Here is a 20025-nt window from a genome sequence, read left to right as displayed (position 1 = left end):
GCCTGTCAAAACCAGACTAACCAGCTGATCACTTGTCCAGATAACTCATCAGAACCCAGTCCACCTAGGAGACACTCCAGGCAGCCCTCCTTCTGTGTCTGCTCTGGCTGCAGGACGAGACCAACAGCGTCTCTAACTGCCCTGGGATTTACATGACCTCCCCCTGGAGTCCCACTTTCCCCAGAGGTGTTGGGCTGTGTTTTCTTTCTGCCCCTTTTTCCCTCTGTCCCTGTTCCTTCGTCCCCTGCAGGCTGTCCTTTCCCCTCACTGGGGCCTCCACGAGCCCGACCCCCCTCCTGTGCATTGTTCCCTGGTTGGGAGGACCACCGTGGAGGGGCAGCCTGAGGTTCTGGAGCTGGAAGCCTCGCCGCTGAACCACCGCCAGGGCGCAGGCTGCAGACTCGGCTCCACCTGCTCCGGCTCAGGCATGGGCCTGGGGCTCTGAGCACAGATGGAGCAGCGGCCTTCGCTGAGGGGCAGTCCGTCCACACACCTCCCTGCACGGTTTCCCACTGGACCCCAACTACACAGTGCTGTGACCTCTGGTTGGGTCAATGTGGGGCTTACACACTTTTCTTTTAAGCAACAGAACCTTTACCCACCTCACCATCCCACGTGGAACACCGAAATGTACACAGGCCAAGTGGGCCTGCGGCGGTGGAATCTGGGGAGGGGGCTGGAGCCCTGCCACCTTCGCTGGCCTACCCCGCAGAACCCCAGGACCCAGAATCCCAAGGATAACAATCTTCCTGCACGTGGTCCCTGCACTCTACAGTTGGCAAAGTGTCTTCACACTTATGATCCCATTTCCTCCAACTGCAGCGGAGGGAGGGGGCCCTTAGACCCCCATCAGTGCTCGGACCACCCAGCACGGCCCGCGGGTGGTTTACATAAAGCCTCTCACTGCAGCCGGCGAGCCTCAGCAAGTCCCGGGTGTCCTTCTGTCCCCGTCCCCAGGACCTGGTATACAGTAGGTGCTTAATAGTTAAATAATGGAAGAGCTTTTTGCAGCATTGGCTGCAGTGCTACAGAAAACCCTGGGAGCAGCCTGCTATCCATCTAGACTTTAGGTGGGCGGGGTTTAACAACTTGTGGCACATCCAAACCACGGAGGGTTAGCATGAAAAGGCAGGAATGCGCAAACATTGCGCAAGAAACACATCAGCGACAATCCAGGACAACTGCACATCCAATGGGATACTTGATGATTTTAACATATCATAAAATAATGTTCATATTTTAGGTCTGATAATGGTTTTGTGGTTATGTTAAAAAATAAAAGAGTACTTATCTTTTAGCTGTGCATACTGAAATATCCATAGATGAAATTATACAGTGTCTGGGAATTCCTTCAAAATAATGTGCGTGTGTGTGTGTGTGTGTGTGCGTGTGTGCGCGTGTTGGGGCCATGAGGTGACGCCTATTGAGGTGGGGCCAGGGGAACTCAGAGTCCACGACACTATTCTCTCTGCTTTTATATATGCTTGGAAGTCTCCGTCTGAAAGCGTTTTGAAATTAAAAAGTAACTTTACAGTGGGGAAGTCGGACGAACACTTCCTCGGCCAGGTGATCAAGGTCAACGTCAACAGTGATGTTGCGTCCACTGCATGGACCCCTGAGATGAGATGCGTGGGGCTCTTGACCTCTGTGGTGTCTTTCCCCAAACCCATCACCCAGGTTGACCACGAGGAAAACATCAGACAAACCCAAAGTGAGGGACGTTTTACAAAATATCTGTCCGGTACTCCTCAAAACTGTCAAGGTCACGAGCAACAAAGATGGAGAAAGTGCCACAGACCAGAGGAGGCTAAGGGACCTGAAGACTGAACGCAATGTGCGGTCCTGGATGGGATTCCAGACCAGAGAAAGGGCTTTAGGAGAAAAACTGGTGAAATCTGAATAGAGCCTGCAGCGCAGTTAATAGTCACGGGGCAAGGTCGGTTTCTTACTTGTGACAAATGTACCACGATAGTAAGTGATACTAACAACCAGGGCAACCAGGAGAGGGAACTTTCTGGACTGGCTTTGCAACTTTTGTGTAAGTCCAGTCTGAAACTAACCCAATGTAAATGGTTTATTAAAAAAATTCATTGGCTCCACCTGTCTTGATATTCCGGGAAAGCTGCGAGGCACTGCCGGCAGTCAAAAGCTCGCCACGCAGCTCTCAGGTGGTAAGATGCTGTCTGCGAACAGCGTCAAAACCCCGCCCTCCGCATCCACAGGTGTTTGAACTGAGAGAGGCAGGGCGGACACACGCCAGGCGATCAACCTGCATAAGCCTGTTGCGAGGGCCAGGGGGGATTTGAGACGGGAGCCGGAAAGCAAGAAAAAGATGCAGCCAGTGGGGAAACACATAGGGCATGATGTGAAGTGAAATCGTGGACTGCAGCCCGGCTGTGCCTGCGAAGAGGCAAGAACGGAATCTCCAAACGGACAGGGAGCAGAGGGCCACGAGGCCGGACGACAGCACTGGTTGGATGAGGCGAAGGGGCTGTTTCGGGGAGGCGGGTTTGTCTTGGGTTTCTTCATTTTAAGGTAATTACTGTCATACGACGATGATGAAAGGAAAGGCTGACTGTCCACTTTGCAGATGACAAAGCTGAGGCCCAGTGAATTACAGCCATTTGCCCAAGTCACCCAGCCTGCAGGTGGCTGAGCCAGGACTCCTGGTTCAAGTCCAGGGTGGTCACTGACCCAGGTGTCCCGGGTGGGTGAGCTGGTACCTGGAGCGGGGGCTGGCCTGAGGAGGGGCCTTCAGAAGTGTTAGGCTCCAGCCACGGAGGCAGACCCCAGGGGGTGCCAGGGTGCGGCTCCCGGATGGAGGGGGCAGACCGGGGCCCCAGGCACCCTGAGTGGAACGGATGAGGACGGTGAAGACCTGGGCCCTCACAGCTGCTCTCAGTGGGAGGAGGGAGGCGCCTGAAGCTGAGGCAATTCCAGGCAACCAGCCTTCTACCAATAGGTCAGGGAACTCCCATAGGGTAGGGCTACGGGGTCTGGCGGGAAGGGACCAGGAAGGACACCCCCAGCCCAGGTCACTGGGCGGCTGCCCACATTGTGCACTCCAGGGCCGTGTCCCCGTTACTTACGTGACTTCCAGAGGCCCCGGGCACTTCTCTAGAGTGTCACAGAGGCGGGTGAGGCTCAGGGGCTCCAGCTGACACTCACTGAGGCTGAAAAGGGACAGTGGGCGAGGCGGGGTTCAGCAAACGCTCAGGGCCCCTGTACAGACCCTGGGGCTCGCCCCTTCTAACAGCCTGCTCCCCCACGGGGCATCCTCTCACCCCAAGACTTCCCTACAGCCCCTATTCCTACCGCTCTGACGGTGACAACAAAGGCCCCCTCAGGGCCCAGCCAACCTTGTCCAGCCCCTAAGTGCTCCGCACTGCCCCTGCCTGAGTCTGGGCCCATCGCCACTCGCCTGGACCACTGTAGCGCCCTCTGGGGTTCCCCTCTCCATCCTGCAATCCTTCTCCACGCTGCCGGGTCTTATCTGTTTACCTGCAAATCTGACCAGCCCTCTCCTGTGCTGAGAACCCTCTGTGGCTCCCCATTATCCTTAGGCCTTCCAGAGCCTCACTCGCCTCCTCTCTGTGTATGCGCTCCGGCCACACTAAAATGCAGCCGGGAGCCAAGCTTTGCCCCTTGGCCCCCCTCAACTGTCGCAACTCTGTTCAGGCCCCAGCTTAGGTGTTTCTCTTCTTAAGGGAGGAAACCGAGGCCTAGAGACAAGGGGAGCCCAGCTGGGGTCTCACAGCCCCTCAGGGCAGAGCTGGGAAGTCTTCAGAGAAAACAACATGGAGTCTCTCCTCTAAGGAGAATGCTGGGCCCCTGTCACCAGCCCTCACACTTGTCCCTCTTTCCTTTCCCTTCTCTCAAATTCTTTCCCTCTGTCCCAATCCCCAGCCCTAATCCCCAGGCTCTCCTTACTCCCTGACCCCTCACCCCCACTGTGGTTACCCCCAACCAAGAAGTGGGTGAGACAATACCAGAAGCTCCTGGGGACGCAGCGCTGACCGGAGCCCAAGAACTCGGCTCCAGCTGGCAACTCCGGCACAGATCCGGCAGCCGACAGGTCCCTGGAGTGGGGAAACCATTTGACAGGAAGGGTCAAATCCTCCACGTGGAAGACGACTCATTCGTGAGGGCTGGAAGGGGCCCTGGGGACAATCAAGTCCCTCACTGTACAGATGGGGAAACCGAGGCCCAGGGAAGGGGGGCCAGAGCGAGAATGCCAGCAGTTTATACCTGTCCCAGTGGCCAGCACCTGACCGGGTCAGGGGGAGCCAGGACAGAGCCCTTCCTCTCCCTGACCGCCTCCCTGGGCCTCCAGTCTTTTGGCTTCAAGAACCCAGAAGCAGAGACCCCAGCCTGGGAAGCAAGACCACGCTGGGCGTGGGCCGCCCCTGGCTTCACACAGCCCAGCTGGTGTGGCAACGCTTTCCCCAACACGTTAGCTGGGGACCGCTCTGCCCGGCTGGCTGCACACGAGGCCGCCCTTGTGCTTGCCAAGCTCCCAGGGGAGACCAGGGGGCCGGGCCTGCTAGAGGGCAGCGGGGCACGCCTGCGGAAAGTAACTATTGTTCATTGTTTACTGCAAAGATGGGGAAACTTTCAGAGCCCCAATGGTTTCTGGCTTCTCAAATGTGACACTCAAAATGTGTGTGAAACAGCGGTGACTCATGTGAACTCACAAGTCTGCAAAAGTCCCCGAGAGGCAGAAACTCAACTGCTCCCCTCTCCCTCCCACGCGGCGGCAGCCTGCTGGCACCTGTCCTGCTGTGGCATCACCTCTGGGCCCCTCCCACCTGCACCGCCTTTTACCAAAGGAGATGGCAGGCAGCTGAGGACTGCACGTTTATGCGGTGGGTTACAGAAGTGGTGGTTAATTCCAATGTGCCAGGCCTGGGCGGGTCATTCTAGGGCTGACAGTGGTCAGCAGGGGCCTGGGGGGCAGGGGCACCTGTAGGAAATGGGGACCCCGCCCCACCCTGGGAGCTGTTCCTTCTCACCTGCCTCTTCCGGCTCCTCCCAGGACGATGCGTTGGCTCTCACCCCTGCAGGCAGAGAGGAGGCAGCAGAGTGAGAAAGGATGAAGGCAAGACAGCAAGAGAGCAGCCCGGCCAGTCAGGGAGGCCTGCAGGCGCCCGCTCTCTCAGCAGATGGGACAATAAATATATGAAGCAACAACTACGTATACTAAGGCACCTACAAAGCACACCGCAGACGCGATCTCCTTTGATTCTCACAATAAAGCTGTGAGGGAAGGAAATGTTCTTATCCCCATTTTACAGATGAGAAAATTGAGGTCTGGAGAGGCTCAGGGACCTGCTCAAAGCTGCACGGCAGCTACGTGGGTGGCCTGGACTGAACCGGGTCTGTCTGCTGTCGCACCTCCCGCTCTTGGCAGGGGAAGGAGAGGAAAGGGCAGGCCTCGCCTGAAGCCGGACACGATCTGCAGGGCACGGCCCGGGGCTGGGGGGCTGGGCGCCTTCCCCTCTTTGTTCTCATCAGCTCCAGAGACCCCGCAGTGAAGGCTGGTCCCTGAGCACTCAGTGACCACCAGGGAGCTCCCCGATTTCTTCAAAGCTCCCCAGGACAATCCAGAGAGTGAGTAAGGGAGAGCCGATGGACTGTGTCCCATGGTGAATTTGGAGAAATGCGAGTGTCCTTGGGGCTATATTCATTCATTTGTCTGTTCATTCATTCGTTCAGCAGACACCCACCACGTGCTCACGAGACCCCATATCACACAAGGCTCTGAGGATGCTACAAGGTGAATGCGGCAGACGAGGGCACTCACGTGATGTCCAGGTGGAGAACCCACTGCACAGTAGAGAAGCACAGGGCCAAGCTGAACCCAGCGTCCGGGGATAAGCCGTTCTCACTGAGGCTGGAGAACCACAGGAGTGACGCTGACGGAGGTCACCAAGACTCAAAAACACCCTCTTGGTGGTCAGAGCACAGGGCAGGGGAGGGCCGTCCCTGAGTCCAGATGATGGGCCTCAGGCGGTCAGAGTGTCTCTTCTAACCCCTCACGGTAAAGACAAGGAAATTGAGGCCCAGAGAGCGGCAGGGTCTTGCCCAAGGTTACGAGATGCTGGGGACAGAGCTGAGACCAGAACTCAGTGGTTCCCTCCCAGAGCGAATCTGGGGAGTGCTTTGGGGCCACGGTTGTGCCTCAGTTTCCCCTCAATAAAGGAGAGGTGGTACCCAGTGAAAAATGAAAATACAGGGCCTCTTGTTCAAAAAGCAGGAACAGACGTTTTTCTCTCTTTCGTGGTCTTTATGTGCCATTTAGGGTCCCGCCCTCGGGCACGTGAATACTGGTGGGTGAACACAGACTCCCCCAGGCCCTGGTCACACCCAGCCTTCACAGCGTTAAGCAGGTCACACGGGAATCTGCCCGAAGGCTCTAATCTGCATACAATTTGCCTGCAGCCCTGAGCTCTTCCTCCCCACCCAGGGCAGCTCTGAACCGGAGAGGCCACCTGCTCTCCTTCCTGGCATCTATCCCAGTAACAGACTGTCTGAGCTGGAAGGGCCCTCAGGACACCGCACTCTTTCCAAGGTTGCAGCCCAAATCACACGCCACTCCCTCTATAGTTTGTGTGTTAACTGACTGGGATCCAGGGGCTCAGAGAGGTGATGTAACTTGCCCAATGTCACACAGGGAAACTAGCACCTCCCCAGCACCAGCATCCTCCCCAGGGCTCCTCTCACTTTGGCTCATAAGACGGGAGAGGAGGAGGGGGGTTGTGGGAGCCAAGAACACAGGGGCCTTTTGGGGCCCAGGAACTCTGGTCTGCTGCAGGCAAAGTCTGGGGTTCCTGTACTCCTTCCAGGGGCCTCCCCTCTTGGCCCCGAGCACCCTGCTCGGGTGTCCTATCTAAGTACACGCCCTCTCTGCCCACCGGCCTGTGCCCCCTGGAACAGCCCCTCCTTGCACCCGGGGCCAGAAGGGCTGCCAGCCGCTGGTTAATCTGTCAATGTGTCCCAGCCATGCCTGCCCCACCCCAGGCGACCTGGCCTCCCAGAGACAGAGTGGAGAAGTGAGACCCGCAACCTGAAGCTGGATCACTGAGTCACAGAGGCCAGTCTCTATTTTAATGAGAATCACAGTATCAACTACGCTTTCCTGAGCACTGACCGCGTTTCAGGGGCTGGACCAGGTGACTGACATGCATTTTCTGATTTAATCTTCACGATAACCCCAGGAGGGAGTGAATGGGACACAGACCCCCTTCCCCCACACCCCCTCATCCTGACCAGGGCAAGCTCAGAGACTGCCCAGCGGCTACTCACTTCAAGGACTGCAGAGGGCCCAGCCCTGGGAGCAGCTGAGCCAGCTGGGCTGCACCTTCGTCCCCCAGAGCATTGCTTGATAAGCTGGGAGGGGCAAGGGGAGAGCGGGTTAGTGGGGGTCGGGGGCCAGACAGGAGCTTGTCTCTCCACCCTGGTCACTCAGTCACTCAGCTTCTCCTGAAACTGGGACAAGGCTCTGGGCTGCACTGGGTCAGCAGGGGTCTCCCCCAGGGTTCCCATCCCGAGGTTCCTGACCCCTGGGGGGTCAGGGATGGGCTTCAGAGGGTGTGCAATGTGGGGGGACCTGTATTTTAGGGGGAGGAGACACAAGCTTGACCAGCTTCCCTAAGGGGCTCCTGACTGCAGAGAAAGAACTGCTGATGGTTATCTTAAAGAACAAAACACAGCCCCACACGCCGACACACACTAACCGATGGCCCCCACCCCCGCCCACCTTCCCCGACTCACTCGAGGTGGCCCAGGGGGTGGCTTCCTTCCAGCGCCTTGCAGAGCAGCTCAAGGTGCTTGGCTTGTAAGCCACAGTGCGCCAGCCTGCGGAGGGCAGAACCGCAGCCCTGCAGCGCCCGCCCCGCTGAAGAGGCGAGACACACAGGCCGAGGAGGAGGCTGCAGGAGAGGGGCCGGGATGCATGGGGCACCCAGACAGAGGGACAGAGGGGGACCGACACACACCGCACACATAAGATGTCACCCAGGCAGGGAAGAGCCAGAGACAAGCAGAGACCCAGAGAGAGAGGGAGACCAAGACGGAGAGACACAGAGACAGGAGAGAGGTTGAGACAGTGTCACAGGAGGACAGACAGACAAGGAGGGACACAGAAGAGAGAGGCCAGGAGGGTATCGATGGGAGCCCTGGGGGGGCTGAGTTAAGCCCCCAGGCCGAGGCCTGAGGCCCCAGGATCAGGACAGAAGGGGCTGCACGCTCCCCATTCTCTCCGTCCAGAATTCCTACCACCCATCAGCCGCTGGAGGTAGGGGGGCTAAAGGAAGTGGGGGACCCTGGGCCAGGGAGGTGATCGAGGGGGCTGCCTCATGAGCACTGTCTGGGCCGGGCCGGGCATGGGAGGTGGGAGGCAGGAAAGCCAGGCCAGCTCCTGGATACAGCAGGTGGTGTCCTCTGGGGAGCCCCTTGTCCAGGGGCTGGGGGCCAGGCTCTTTGCGGGGGAAGAGAAGAGGCTGGACCCACAGCCGAGGCCTGCAGCCATCACTGTACCTGATCCTTTGGGAGCGCAGGGGCAGCTCAGAGGGCGTCTGGGGCACGTGGCTGTCAGGAAACACAGCCCTGGAGGGACACACAGCACGGCCAGGCTGGGCAGATGCCTTGTCCATTGTCTCAAAGTCCATCCTCAGCCTCCCCTCCCAGCACTCCATCTCTATATGAGGCCTGGAGACAGCCAGACCCTGGTTCTGGCTTCTCGGCTCCCTGGCCGTGTGACCTGGGACAGATCACTTAAGCTTTCACTGGGAGGGTGTATGTGAATTGCCTTCATGTGGTGCTTGGTGCACAGTGAGTGCTCAATTAACCCTGGCTGTTACTCATTCATCTCATCATCATAACCGTCAGTGCCTTCAGAGATGTCAGCCTCAGCTCCAAGCAAGCTTTCAACAGCTCAGACCCCACAGAAGAGGTTTTAGGTGGACACTGAGGAGCAGAGCTGAGTCTGCCCATGTGCTGGCCTGGGGCAATCTGGGAAGGAACCCTGGAGGAGGCAGACACACTTTAAAGGGTCCTTGTGCCAAAGGGAGGCAGAAGTTCTGACCAAAATCAGAAATACAGGCCAGATGCTCCTCTGGGTGTAGGTGGAAGGACCTCAATCTCTGAGTGGGGGAGGGCCCCACTCCCGCCCCAGGGTGCCGTCTGCATCCTGTATCCCAGGGCTCTCTGCAGGCCCCACTTGGGAAACGGGGAGGCATTTTGTCCTTCGACCCTCCCCTTTAGGGCTGCGTCCCCTGCCAAGCCTGCTGGCTCCAGGCACCTTCGTGAATCTGGCAAGGGCCCCTGGCAGCTGAGTGGCACTGTCCAGCTGTGGAGGTGGGGCAGGGGGTGGCCCTGGCCGAGGGCAGGCAGGGGATAGTGTTGGGGCCCTACCTCCTCTGCATCCCCGCCTGCTCCTCTGGCTCTGGGGCAAAGGTGAGGACCACGGTTTTGTGCAGCAGGCTGCGGAGAGAAGAGAGGAGGGTTATGGGATCCCTGTTGCTCCATGTCATTTTTCGCCTGGCCTGGCGGCACCTCTAAGGTGCCACCCCCCCGCCTCTAGCTGCAGCCACTTCCTCCACCTCGACCCTGACTTCTTCTGAGCTTCTGGGGCCTGAAGTCTGTTTACCACAGAAATTTCGCAAACTTCTCAGCCTCATTTCCTGGCAAGTCTTTGAAAGAAGACTTCTGTTCTGCCTTCCCTCCGGTTGGGGCCTCAGGCTGAAACTCTCCTCCCTCTGCCCATTGGTGTTCCTTCTGCGCTCGGGCACCTTCGGCCGGGGGGACTCACCCCAATGGGGCAGGTCACTACCAGCTGGGGACAGACGTTGGGAATCCACGACAGGCTGTGACTTACAGCCGGGCCTCCCTACCCTCAGCTTTGCAAACTGAACGTTATATGTATATTCCTCATGACAAAAGTCACACTTCTTCCCTGTGGCAAACTTAGAAAATATAGTAAAGTAAGAAGAAAATAAAGAAAAATCACCCACGCACCACATATCAACTGCCACTGATAACATTTTGGAGTGGGTCCTTCAAGGCTCTAGGGTTTTTTATTAATCGAAGTTAATGTTCTTTCTTTTTTTTTTCCCTTAAAAAAATGGGATTAAAATTACAGATTCTCTTTTCAAAATTAGTTTTTCACGGGACAGATGAGGCAAACGTGACAAAAGGCTGATAATTACTGGTGGGAACTAGGGTGTTCATTTCACCATTCTCCCTATTGCTGAGTATGATTGAAAAGCTTTATTATAAAAATGATGAGTTAAAATTTCTAGGTTTACTTAATAAGCCACAGCCACCCCTCCACACTAAAGCTGCAGCTGTGTCACTGTTCCGTCGAGTTCTCTCGGGAGGCAACTTGGTTTATTTAGCTAATATTGTATTAAACATTTAAGTTATTTCCATTTTTGCCTCTTGTAATCAATGCTGCGGTGAACATCCCTGCAGCTAACCATGTTTGCACAATCACACTAACCATGCTTGCACAATCACACTAACCGTGTTTGCACAATCACAGTGATTTCTTTAGTATAAAGTCCTACAAGGGAATGGAGCGCCATTTGGAATGTCCAGGACCCTTGACTGAATCACTATATGCAGCGAACCAAGGCCTCCGACCCACCTTGTGGGTGAACCCGATCTCCCTTTCCTCCTTCCAGGGGGTTTAGAGCAGGGACCACCCTGCTCGGCTGAGCGCCCCTCTAGGGGGGGACTGTGTTGACATTAATTAGCATCTGACCTCAGCTCCCTAGACTGAATACTGGGACTTAGAGACACAAGCTTGGGCCCTGTCTTAGGTGGGGCTCCCCAGAAGCAGAGCCCGAGCCTGTGAGTGGAGTGGGGTCACGTGTCACTTGGTCACTTGTGCACGTGATGTATGGAGGAGTGCTCTCAGGAGACACCGGTGAGGGACTCAGGGGAGCAGAACAGAGCAGGTCTTCAGCCTGATCCCACAGGAAGCTCTGGAGAGTGAATGGCACCAAAAGTTTGTCCCACCTGGAGCAAGGGGGCCGGAGAGCTATACCTGTGCCTCGCTCACTGGCCACTCCTGGCCGGGGGGACAGGGAGGGGTGTCCTCTCCGGGCATCCCTGGCTCCTACCATCCCAGGGCAGAAGTATAAGCTGTGAGCGGCCAGCACGCACAGCATGTAGGGACAGGCACCCCAGATGTACAGGGGGTCTGGGCAGGGCACCAGCAGCTCTTCTCCAGGTCCCGAAGGCCTGGGACCAGAAAGGAGTCCAAGGACTTTGAGAGACTGATGGGAGAGCCCGTGAGCTCCAGGCTGGAGGCGGGAGTGGGGGGTGCTGGTCCACAGAGAGTTCCCACCTGATGTGCAGCTCTGCCAGGGTCCGGCACGTGCTCGCTGCACCCAGCACGCGGTACAGCCCGGCCATAGAGAGCCCATTGTCGCTGAGGCTGTGGAGAGCACGAGGGAGACAGCCGTCAGCAGGCAGCTGAAGCCCAGACAGCTCCAGCCCCTGCCCCTGGCCCAGCAGCTTGCTGGCTGTCACTCTTGGGAGGCCCTGGGTCCTTAATCCTCAAAGGATCTGGCCCATGTGGATGAGCCGAGACGCACGACCCCCTCCCCTACTCAGAGAACAAAGTTCTCCAGCTGGAGCGATGGGAACTGACGATTCACTGTTTTTGCCTCTCTGAGCCTCAGTTTCCTAGTAAGTAAAATAATCACATTTTAATCCCGTTTTACAAATGGGGAAACTGAGGCCCAGAGACATGAAATTACTTTCCCAGGGTCACAAAGTGACTAAGTGACAGAGCCAGGATTTAAATCCGAAACACTGTTACCCAACCTCACTGCTCCCCCACCCCAACCCACACTTGATGCTCAGACCCTAACTCACCCCTAAAACCCCAGCCCCACCCATGCCATGCAACATCGCAACACACCCAACAGCCTTTATCTTTTTCCATCCCACCACCCCGACAACCCACCCCTTCCCCCAGCACTGTACCCCCACCCTAACACACTGCTTCCCACCCCAAAATCCCAACCCAACACCCCAGCACCCGTCCACACAATACCCTGATGCTTTTCCAATGCAGATCCCCACTGCACCCCACCCAGGGCTGTTGTGAGGACAAACTGGGACACTAGCTATTGAGGTACAGTGGACACATTCTACACACGCAAGGAGTTTTCACACTTGGAGCTAAGTGACTCATGCCAGAGGCGGAAGCAGGGCATGGTCGAACCACTCCAATTTTGCTGGAACTGGGATGGCCGGTAGAGCAGCACCATTTCTGGTGACCGTGGGCATGGGGACCAGGGGTGGCAGGGACCAGCTGGGGCTCCAGGACCCTCCCCGCTACCCGATAGTGGGGTGGGCAACTCACTCCAGCTTCCTGGTGATGTGGAGCTGGGGCGCGGCCTCTGCCATCAGTCTGCAGCCTTCATCTTCCAGCTGGTTCCCTGAAAGGCTGAGAGAGAGGCCCAATGCCCTGTGCTGCTAGGGTGGGCCCCCTCAACCTCGGCACTCACGCGGTCCCCCACCGCCACCAGTCAAAGCATCAATCCAATAGATGAACCTTAGTAATAACAGCAAACACTGAAAGACGGCATCCTACACGCTTGGCGCTGTCCTAGGCGCCTCTACACTTACTGGATATTTAATCCTCATGAGAACTCTACTTCCTAGAGTTGTTATGGTACTATTATCAGTTGTTAGGCACTATTGTTATCCTCATCTTACTGATGAGCCAACTGAGGTAGAGTGGTTAGACCACTTGCTCAAAGGAGGACCTGGGACTTGAACCCAGGCAGCCTGACTTCAAGGCCCCCACTTTCAACTGTTTCTTTATGCTGTAACATACATAATCGCTTCCTGTGATAAACTCCATGATTATAGGGGCATCTGATCTGGTCTGGGGGTCAGGGAAGTCTTCCTTGATGTTGGCGCTACTTGCTGGAAACACTAGGAGTTCAATAGGTAAGGGGTATGAAAGAGAAGGGGGAAGAGTGTTCCTGACAGTAGGAATAGCACATTCAAAGGCCCTGTGGCATAGCACATTTGAGAACCCGAAAGGGTCTAGCATGTCTGGATCAAAGATTGAGTGGGAGGACGGGGTCAGATGGGGCTCTGCGGTTAGGGGTGGGGCTCTGGATCACACAGGATTTTAGGATTTGGGCTTTATCTTGAGCAGTGGGAAGGAGTGAAGGAGGCAGGCAGCAGTGAAATGCATTTCACTCTCTGCCAGGTGGAGGTGGCCAGGGTGGAAGCAGGGGACCCAGTGAGGAGGCGGATGGGGTCATTCAAGTGAGAGATGTAAATGGTCTGGACTAGGGAGTTGAAATGAAAAGAGGGTGGAGAAAAGAGGATGGTTTTGAGAGTGATGTAGCAGGCTAGTTGACTCAGGATGGACTGGCTATTGGGGGAGGTCAAGGGAGCTGAGAAGTGTCTGGGCTACGTAACCAGGTGGGTGACAGGGCCTTACTTCAGGTGAGAGCACTGGGGGAGGGGCAGGCTCAGTGGTGGCAAGGTAGGTGGAAGCACGAGTTTGGTAAAACCACCGTCTAATCCTGTCTTGGTTCTCCCAATGGCACAAGGTCAAGGCTCAAGTTTTGGTCACCAACGCAGGCCTCACCCCATCCATCTCACCCTGGGGTGGGTCATTCATCTTACAACACATTATGGCACTCCATCACTCCACCTTCGTACCCATTTGATTTCCTGGAATGGTCCTGGCAGGGGTCCCCTCCTGGTGACATGGCAGGACCTCCACCAATCCCCAAGCCCTCCTCTCAAAGGCCCCGCCCAGGAGCTGGGCATCATGGGAATTTCTCCAGCCCCAAAATAGGTCTTCTCACTCTATTCTGGGAGGAAGACAGAGGGTGAGGGGACCCCGAGGGCTGTGGTTTGGAAGACAGACCTGGGCGTGGTGGGATTTCTGCTTTGCAGATCTCAAGGAGAGTGATTATCAGGCTGAGGCTGGGAGTCAGACTGTCTGAGCTTGAACCCTGGCCTGGACTCTTCCTAGCTGTGTGACATTGAGCAAACTTGCCTTTCTGTGGCTTAATTTATACATGATAAGATGTATGTAAAGGCACCTGGCACAGGGCAAGTGTTAAACAGTGGTGGCTGTTACAATGATCTAATTCCCCCAAATTCTTAATGAGGCAGCATGTTCTTGCTATACTGCCCTCCCCTCCTGTCTCCTGCCCCAGCGCTTTCCACAATACTCACTCCACTTCGTCCAGGTGGGGGCCTTTCCGGAGCTGGGCTAAGAGCATCTCCACCTCATGGACCCCAAGCTGACACTCCTGTAGCCTGGGGTGGGGGTGGAGACAGAGGGGTTCAGGGCAAGAAGCTACACCATGCCTCCTCGAGCTCCGAGTGCCATCACCAGGTGTGGGAGCTGGGGAGCCAGGAGGCCAACACACCAGGAATCCAATCCTAGCCCCACTTCTCAGTAGCTGAGCGATCTTGGGGATGGCACTTAACCCATCTGAGACTCAATTTCCTCCTCTGTCAAATGGGAATAACAATGTGTATTCTGCAGGGCTTTCAAAAGAATTACAATGAGGTAATGGATTATAATGGACCACAGTGCCCAGCACACAGCAAAGGTCCATTAAATTGTAGCTATTATTGTTGTCGTTATGACAGATGCTCCTTGTTTGGGCCAGGATGGGTTACTCATGTCCTTTCCTTGCTCCATGTCTGCTTTTCCCTTTATCCTCCCCAACCGTGCTATGCCTTCCCTGGGAAGGGACCCTCCCCCCATATTACATCCCTCCCCTTAAGGTAATGGATCCCACTGAGGTACCTGAGTGTCAGGCTTCTGCTCTGAGCCTCTTTCCTTGAGCTGGCACTTTCCTGTAGGTCTGGGGCTCTGGTAAGAACAAATCCAACATTGGCCTGGGCTCAGGGTCCAAGGTCTAATGGACCAAGCCTCTTCCCTTGCCTTCTAGGGGCTGAAGACCCCGTAGCAGGACCCACAGTGAATGTGTAACAAAGATGGTTGCTTGGAGGTGCTGAAGGTGCTATTCAGCAAAGCAGCAGGAGCAAAATGTTTGAGGTCAAATGGAACCTTTATTCAAATTCTGGCTCTGCCATATACAGCTGGGCATATGCAGCCTTGGGCAAGTCGCTTCACCCATCTGAGCTGCCATTTTCTCTTCTCTAAAATGGGATGACAATATCTAACACCTAGAGTGATTGAAAGATTGAATGAGATGATGTATGGCCAAGTGCCCAGCATAGGCACAAGATTGAAGCTTAGTAAAAAGGAGCTGTTATTGTCTAAGATGTGATGGTCTCCATTTGTAGATGTACGTAGATCCAGATGTAGATGTATGGTTCCGAAGGCCAGGAGCATGGACTGTATGTGGGCCCAGTCCACGGGAAGCCATGGCACCTCCAGGCTGTCTTCCACAGGGCCAGGGGAGGGCTGGGGGCTGCAGGGAGCTGGGACATTATGAGCCGGGTTTCCACAAACTTCTAGATCAGTGCTGTCCAACAGGACTTTCTGCAGTGACAGAAATGTTTTCTATCTGTGCCATCCACTATGGGAACCACTAGCCAGCCATGGACATTGAGCACTTGAAATGTGGCTAATGTGACTGATGAGCTAAAATCTTCATTTTACTTAATTTTAATTAATATAAATTTAAATAGCCACATGTGGCTAGTGGCTACCATGTTGGGCACTGCAGCTCTAGACAGTCGGAAGGGAAAAAGACATTGGTCTTACTAGATCCTGGTGCAGGCGAAGAAACTGAGGCTCAGAGCAGGGAAAGGACTGTGTCCATCCGGGACTGGCCAAGCTGGAATCCACGCACAGCTTGAACAGCCATCATTTGAGTGCCAACTGGATGCCAGCAGTGTTCTAAGCACTTCAAATGTATTAATTCACTTAATTCTCAGAATAACTCTAAGATGTAGGTACCATAATTGCCTTCCCCTTTTCTTAGTTATAAGAGCTTTCCTTGCGTACTAATGCCAATCTTACAGTATCTTCATGGCCTCCCTAAGGGTCTGACTCACTCTCAAACTTCTGGGGATGTTCCCTCACCATGGGAGCCAGATGTGGTCCAGAGATGCTAGAAGAAGCTAAAGTCTTTTGCCAACTCTGAGAAGTAAGTCATCTCTCAGGGCAGCAGTAGCAAGAAGAATCCCCACATTCTAGCTCTTTCTAAGGTCTCTTGGCCACCTTTCCCCACAACTGCCCGAGGCCAGATCGCTTCTCAGGCTGAGCCCAGCTTCACCTCCACCCCCTCAGTTTCTTACCCTGGTAGCTCTGCAGCTGTCTCTGCAGGTGGGGAGAGAAGGAAGATGAGGTCCGCCTTCCTGCAGGGTCAGACACCAAGCCATGAAACCCATGGACTGGAAACCAGCACATCACCTCCTACCTGTGCATCCCTTGCTGCCCCCAAAATCCAGAGAAAGCTGATTTTGTAATTGACAGAGAAAAAACAGAATGGGCAAAAGTGCTCCAAATCAGATATGTCCAGAATTGTGATTATGTCATTGCTTGATGAATCCTCAGTGTTTTAAAAAGTCAGGAAAAGGGGCCAGCCCCATGGCGGAGTGGCTAAGTTCGCATGCTCCGCTTCAGTGGCCCAGGGTTTCGCTGGTTCGGATCCTGAGCACAGACATGGCACTGCTCGTCAGGCCACGCTGAGGCAGCATCCCACATGCCACAACTAGAAGGACCCACAACTAAAAAATATACAACTATGTACTGGGGGGATTTGGGAAGAAAAAGCAGAAAAAAAGTCAAGAAAACAATTTTTACAAGGAAGATAATAAAAATTAGGAATGCTGAGAGTTTTTATAAGAGTCATAGCATTTTAGGATTAAGAGGCACTGCGCTTAACCTACCCAGGGATCCAAACAAGCAATGCTGGTTCAGCACCACGGAGAGCAACACGCGGCTAAGGACTCCGGCTCTGCCTGTCCTTCTTGGATTTGTTGATTCATTCCCTCATCTATCCACCAACCCATCCACTCATCTTTCTTTCTTTCTTTCTTTTTTTTAAGGTTTCATTTTTCCTTTTTCTCTCCAAAGCCCCCTGGTACATAGCTATATATTTTTAGTTGTGGGTCCTTCTAGTTGTGGCATGTGGGACACCGACTCAGCATGGCTTGATAAGCGGTGCCATGTTCACGCCCAGGATCCGAACAGGATAAACCCTGGGCCGCTGAAGTGGAGCACGTGAACTTAACCGCTTGGTCATGGGGCCGACCCCCGAATCCATCCATCTTTCTATTCATTCACTATTTATTGAGTACCAGGTGCCAGGCCTGAACTAGGCTCTGGAGACACCAATGTGAGTAAAACAGACCCAGGCATGCACACGTGGGTCTTACAGACTAGTGGCCTCCTTTTCCCATCCTCCACCCTCCCTTCCCCCTTTCTCAAGACTTTGAAGACCAGGCTCCCACCCTTTCTACTTACGTGACCTGTAGCATCCTGACGGTAGGGCACGTGACTGCCACCTCTGTCAAGTGGAGTAGGGTCCAGTCAGAGACATGGTTGCGGCTCAGGCTGCACAGTGGTGGCAAAGGTGTCAGGAGTGAGTCCCCTATCCCAAGGGCCCCAGACCTGTACTCTCAAAGGGAGGAGGGTGGCTTGGGCAGGGGTGGCAGAAAGACTGCTTACTCAAGCTTCCGGAGGTGCGGCAGGCGAGGGAGTATCTTCACGATGCTCAGCACCTCCTGGTCCTTGAGCTGGTTGTCCTGAAAGCTGCAGGGAGATCGAGGCCCGGTCTGTTAGCCCTGGGGATGGGGCACTTGGAAGCCCCAGTTGGCAGGTAACAGGCCACCCTTATGTGGGAAACACAAGACAGGGGCCGGGAACAGGTTGGTGACCTGCTCCATGGTATCTAGCAGGTGCAGCTAGGAGGAAAAGCCCTTTATTGGACTCACGTCTGTCCCTATTCAGTCCCTATAGGGGAGTTTCTGCCTGGTGGCCCATGGGATCCAGAGGATGGCCTGTGAAGGTCTCATGAGGTGAGACGAGCAGACCCAGCACCCTGCTCTCAAGGCTATGTCTGGGATGTGCCTGAGGCTCCCAGGTGATGAGCAGAGTCTAGAACAGGATGCAGGAGATGCTGCTTCTAGCCTCAGCTCTGGCCCTGACTCATCCAGAGCCCTAGGCCAAGTACATTCCTTTCTGACCCCACGTTCCCCACCTGTCAAATAGGGTCCACAGCCCAGCACTGCCTGGGTTCCTAGCTGCAGGGACAGAAGAACTAAAGAGTGTGAGGGTGCCTTTGTGCGTGACCACTTGGGTCAGGCCAAAGGTTTGGAAATATTGAACTGGTTGACATTTACTTTTCTTTCCTGATTAGCAAGAGTGAACTTAATATTTTTTCCCATCACCCAGAGTGATCACGCACAAAGACACCAAGTGGAGGAGGAGAGAGGAGAGCTGTGGTCCCGCTAATGCTCCACTCAGCAAGCGGCGCACCCGTGCGCTGCGCTGCATCTGCCTGGACGAAGTGGTCCCTTTTCTAAGTTTCATAAAGGGGCCATATGAGCTAGCAGCAGTTCTGCCAGTGAGCTGCTGAGGAGGCTGCCACTTTCTCAGGCCACTCATCACAGACACAGGGCAGGAGTATGTTTGTGCCTACGTGCTTAGATGTGTATGTGGATCTAAGTGTGCATGCATGTGTGTGCTGCACTTGTGCACACCTATGAATGTGCATGCATGTGGGGCATATACTTAAGTGAACTGGCAAGTGTGAGTGTGTATACACATGTGCACAAATGTGGAGGAATGTGTGCTTCATGAATATATGTGTACCCACAGTGCCTGACAACTGCCTACACACCGCCATCCCTTCTCTTGGGGTCACAGAAAGAGTGGAGGGAACCTCAAAAGTCAAGCTCTTTCAAGAGGCCCCAAAATGTGAGATGAGAGAAGCACTGCTCTGGGGTCTCTGAGAGCCTTGTGTTTGGATCCAGCCCACCCAGTTCTTGGACTGATGCCTCCCCTCTCTGGGTCTCAGTCTGGCCAGACCCTGATGGAATCAAACTTGTTGACAGGGGGACCCTGGGGCCTGGGCAGTGACTCTTGCCCCTGGCCAGGGTACCCTCCTGGAGATCACTCACCTGACCTCTTCCAGCTGTGGACAGAGGGACAAAGCCTGCACCACGTGGCTGATGCCTCGGGCAGTGATCTTACTTCCCGCTAACCTACAAGTAAGCAAAGACGGTGAAGAAGGATGCCAATGGGAAAGGGGGCGGGCCAGGAATCTGCCCCGCGTAGGGTTGAGGGGAGGGAGGAGAGTTCCAGGCATCCCAGGCTGAGGGTCCCTCTCGGTCCCAAGCCCTGGCTCACCCCAGCTTCTTCAGGCTCCCCATTGTTGGCAGGCTCCTGGAGAGGGCTTCTGCAAAGGCATCCCCACACTTCCTGCTCTTAAAGCTGCCACAGGAAGAGGCAAGGTGGCAGAGGATCAATGCTGGTCATCACCCACCCCCTCCTCCAACAGATGGAACTTAATACAGTAACGTTAATAGTAGGAGTAGTAATTGTTGTAGTAGTAACAAATACATATTATGCCAGAGGCTGCTAATTGTCCACCAAAACCCATTCTCCACTTACATAGCTATAGCCGGGAGTATGGTTTCCCAGCCAGAGACAGCATTTCCCAGCCTCCCTTGCAGCTCAGTGCAGCCACATGACCATGTTCTCATCACTGGAATGTTCTCACCACAGGAATGAGTGGAAGGGATGTGCCCTATTTCCAAGCCTGAGCTTTAACATTGGGTGCATCTAACCCATGCTCTCTCTTTCCGTTCCCCCAAGCCAGAGCACAGATGTACCCACGACGCAGCTTTGATCATGCAGATCAAGATGCCCAAGGAGATGATGGAGCAACAATGGAAGGGACCTGGGTCCCTGCCCGACCACATGGAACTGAGTCATCCCACTGACCTGGACCATCTACCTCTAAGTCTTCCATGAGAGTGAAAAAAAGCACTACATTATTTAATCCACTGCATGGGGGGTGGGGGGAGGCTTTGTCACTACAG

At 54.9% G+C, this 20025-nt stretch overlaps 1 protein-coding gene across 4 annotated transcripts in view; it reads right to left on the bottom strand.

The window, feature by feature from the left end:
* Positions 1-20025, bottom strand: part of NLRC5 (NLR family CARD domain containing 5) — an 85754-nt gene that overhangs the window by 28676 nt on the left and 37053 nt on the right. For 3 of the 4 annotated variants that reach the window (XR_011538470.1, XM_070613696.1, XM_070613697.1), the window contains 17 exons: positions 19331-19414; positions 19102-19185; positions 17648-17731; positions 17444-17533; positions 16273-16332; positions 14810-14875; positions 14227-14310; positions 12380-12463; positions 11354-11443; positions 9415-9483; positions 8539-8607; positions 7774-7857; positions 7306-7389; positions 5804-5893; positions 5013-5057; positions 3990-4079; positions 3090-3173 (listed from right to left, as the gene is read on the bottom strand). Coding sequence is in view for 3 of the 4 variants with exons in the window: in XM_070613696.1 (XP_070469797.1) it covers positions 3090-3173; positions 3990-4079; positions 5013-5057; positions 5804-5893; positions 7306-7389; positions 7774-7857; positions 8539-8607; positions 9415-9483; positions 11354-11443; positions 12380-12463; positions 14227-14310; positions 14810-14875; positions 16273-16332; positions 17444-17533; positions 17648-17731; positions 19102-19185; positions 19331-19414 (1341 nt within the window). In the remaining variant the exon portion in view is untranslated. The remainder of the gene's footprint in view (positions 1-3089; positions 3174-3989; positions 4080-5012; positions 5058-5803; positions 5894-7305; positions 7390-7773; positions 7858-8538; positions 8608-9414; positions 9484-11353; positions 11444-12379; positions 12464-14226; positions 14311-14809; positions 14876-16272; positions 16333-17443; positions 17534-17647; positions 17732-19101; positions 19186-19330; positions 19415-20025) is intronic. The other variant, XM_070613698.1, reaches the window with a different exon arrangement.

The sequence above is a fragment of the Equus przewalskii genome, chromosome 3 (genome assembly GCF_037783145.1).
Source record: "Equus przewalskii isolate Varuska chromosome 3, EquPr2, whole genome shotgun sequence".
Classification (NCBI taxonomy): domain Eukaryota; kingdom Metazoa; phylum Chordata; class Mammalia; order Perissodactyla; family Equidae; genus Equus; species Equus przewalskii.
Note: the sequence above shows the minus strand (reverse complement) of the source record. Positions and strands in the feature narration are given on the sequence as shown.